The sequence below is a fragment of the Corvus brachyrhynchos genome, unplaced genomic scaffold (assembly GCF_000691975.1).
Source record: "Corvus brachyrhynchos isolate BGI_N302 unplaced genomic scaffold, ASM69197v1 scaffold67, whole genome shotgun sequence".
Lineage (NCBI taxonomy): Eukaryota > Metazoa > Chordata > Aves > Passeriformes > Corvidae > Corvus > Corvus brachyrhynchos.
In genome coordinates, this window is record NW_008239114.1 from 439,289 (window position 1) to 442,366 (window position 3,078).

Here is a 3,078-nt window from a genome sequence, read left to right on the forward strand (position 1 = left end):
GTACCCTGTGTCGTGTGTGCCCTGTGTATCCCATACACCCCACACATCCCATACATCCCGTGCACTGTGCTCCAGGCACCTCATGCACCCCGTGTGCCCCATGTTATGCGTGTGTAACCCATGTCCTGTGCACCCCATGTACCCCATGTAATCCACATGCTCCATGCACCCTATGTGCCCCACGCACCCCATACTCTTCATACACCCCATGTGCTCCATGCACCCCAGGCACCTTATGCACCCCATGTGCCCCACATGTGCCATGCACCCTGTGCTACCCATGGACCCTGTATGCAGGGTACCATGCATCCCACATGCCAGATGCACCCCATGCACCCCAGTTCACCCCACGCACCCCATAAACCCCATATACCTCATGCACCCCACATGCTCTGTGCCCCCATCCACATCACGGACCCCACACATCCCAAACACCAATGCCAGGGACTGCACCACCTCCCCCCACCCCATCAAGTCCCTTATGGCTGGGGGGGGGGGTGCAGGGTGGATCCCACATCCCGTGGGACCAAAGCAGGTGGCTGTGGAACGTTTCCACCCACATTTCCATGAGTGTGCCAACATTTTCATGTGTGTGTCCACATTCCCACTGCCCTCTCCTGGCCGAGCTCAGGAGTCTGGCACGTGTGTGTGCACACAAGGACATGTGTGTGTGTGAGCACACACCTGTGTGCACCTGTGCGTGTGCGCTGTGCGTGCACGGTGTGCTCATGCGTCCGTGCGTGCTGTCCCGTGAACACGCGTGTGCACTGCTGTGCCCTCACACGCACCCGTTTGCAGCCTGTGGGCTGCACGTGTGTGTGAAGGCTCAGCTCCGCTTGAACCCCATCAACTGTGCTCCCAAGGAAACAATTCCGCGTATTTGGCCACGTGTGCCCATGTGTGTGCCCGTGTGGCCCTCACCACGGAGATGTTGGCCAGCCCAAAGGCTGGCGTGGTGCCGGCGCTGCAGAGCACCTCACCGCCCTGGCAGACCCCCATGGCAGAGATGAGGGTGGAGGGGCGCGTGGCTGCCTTCACGTCGCTCAGCCCCTTGCCCCACGCTGCCGCTGCCACCAACCAGAAGAAGGCAAAGCAGATGGTGACACAGAAATCCTGCCAGGATGAGAGACCGGAATCAGCTGCCATCCTGGCATGGCACTGGCTCCACGTGTCCCGAGGGATGAGCCTGCCTTACTATGAAGGGGAGCTTCGTGTTTTCGGTGTACAGGGAATGGAAGCGGAGGTAGAGCACAAGAGCCGCCATGGAGTAGAGGAAGGAGAAGACCCCCAGGGTCACAAAAAACTCGGCGGGAGCAGAGAAATCCCCAACAAGGTACAGGGTGTGGGCTTCTGCTTCATCCTCACAATTCGGCATCCCAAAGGGAATCTGGTATAACCTGGGATAGAGGGAGGGGGATGTCAGGGGGCTGGGAATGGAGAGGATGGTGGGGGTAGGTGGAATAACCATGCAGGGTTGGTCCCCTGGGAATGGAGGTGATGACAGGGATGGCTGGAATAATCAGGTTGCGGTGGTCCCCTGGAATGGCGGAGATGGATGGAAAAAGGGCTGGGGTGGTCCCTTGGGAATGGAAGGTTTGATGGGGGTGGCTAGAATAAGCAGGCTGGGGTGGGCCCCTGGGATGGAGGGCACCAATCCACTTCCATAACCTGGATCCTTTTCCAGGGTCTAGTGCCCTGGCATGGGGCCCGTGGCAGAGGAAAGGGGTTAGAACCGCGGCTCTCATCTGGCCCAGCTCCATCATCGCCTTCCCAGATAAATCAGGATTCCCCTGGTCTTCCCTGATTAATGACAATTCCCCTCCTTCCCCAGCCCGGTCTTCTGTGATTAACAAGGATCCCCCTGGAACGCATCAGGAACTGAAGCCGGGGGATGTCCCACGGTGTCAGGGTGTGGATGGTCCCCAGCCGAAGATGGCACCGCAGAGACCATGGCTGTGGGCCCATGGAGGTCCTGCCAGCAGGAAGGGAGTCTAACCCAACCCAGCACGCCCCAGCTTTCCTGGGGGCAGTCCTGAGGGGGTGTCAGGGCTCAGCACCCCCTCACCTGAAGGGGTACCCGAACTGGATGTTGATGACTGTCATCCCGCTGCCGTCACACTTCACTGTGGCTCCGGTCTCGCCGCTGAAGGAGCCGCAGGAGCCAAAGGCGAAGATGGCAAAGAGCTACAGGAGAGGGCAATGGGTCTGGGGGGGTTGAGGCCCTGGGGGGACCCCTTTCATCCCTGGGGGGTGGGTTGTACCCCCAGCACTGAGTAATGGGCAAGCTGCCACCCCCCGGCTGTTGGGATTCTACTGGGATTCTACTGGCACCGGGATTTGAGGATGGAGGTCATGTTTGGGGGGGTGAGGACACCAAGGCCAAACCCACCTCGACCCCCCCCTTAATTTTGGGCAGGGTACTGAGTGCCAGAGTGGGTTTCCAGACAGCTGGGAGCATCCCCACGGTGGCACCCCCGGAGCTGTCCCCTCCCCAGGAGCCAGCACCGCCCTCCCTTGCCCTTAGAGTCACGCTGCCCTCATCTCTTGGATGAGGGTGCCGGGAAAACACCATTCTCAAAGTGTTTTCCCGCAACTCCTCCTGGCTGAGCTCCCAGCTTCCCGGGTGAAATGGGGAATCTAAGCCACCAGGCCTGACGCTGCAGGGATGGGCAGCCCCATGTGTGGCACCAAGGGTTTAAGCAGGAGTGTTGGTGGATCCTCCAGGGATTTCCCCCTCGTTTTTGTTTCTGGGGTGTCTTTGCACATGGGGTCTGATCCCATATGATGACCTCAATGGCAGGGGGAGCCCAGAGCCTCTGTGAGTGGGATTATGCAAACCAAAGAGTTGTAGGATTGGGGGAAAGCCCCTCAATCTGGCTCCTCCAGGTAGGAGATGCCCAAAGAAGGCTGAGTCTCCCCCGGTGCCTCAGTTTCCCTTAGGAGCCCCCCAGCCCTGGCAAGGCCAAGCTGCAGAAATGCCACCCTGAAATCCAATCTCACAGGGAGCCATTCATGGCATGGCCAGGACAGGACAGAGCCGCGGGCGCTTGGCTCCCCCCCTGTCCACAGGGTCCCCCT

General features: G+C 59.8%; 1 protein-coding gene across 1 annotated transcript in view; it reads right to left on the minus strand.

Annotated features, from left to right (window-relative positions):
- SYPL2 (synaptophysin like 2) overlaps positions 1–3,078 on the minus strand; it is a 7,183-nt gene that overhangs the window by 722 nt on the left and 3,383 nt on the right. Inside the window, exons 2-4 of the mRNA XM_017739802.1 lie at positions 2,066–2,184; positions 1,196–1,397; positions 922–1,113 (exon numbers count right to left, since the gene is read on the minus strand). Of these exons, the coding sequence (XP_017595291.1) occupies positions 922–1,113; positions 1,196–1,397; positions 2,066–2,184 (513 nt within the window). The remainder of the gene's footprint in view (positions 1–921; positions 1,114–1,195; positions 1,398–2,065; positions 2,185–3,078) is intronic.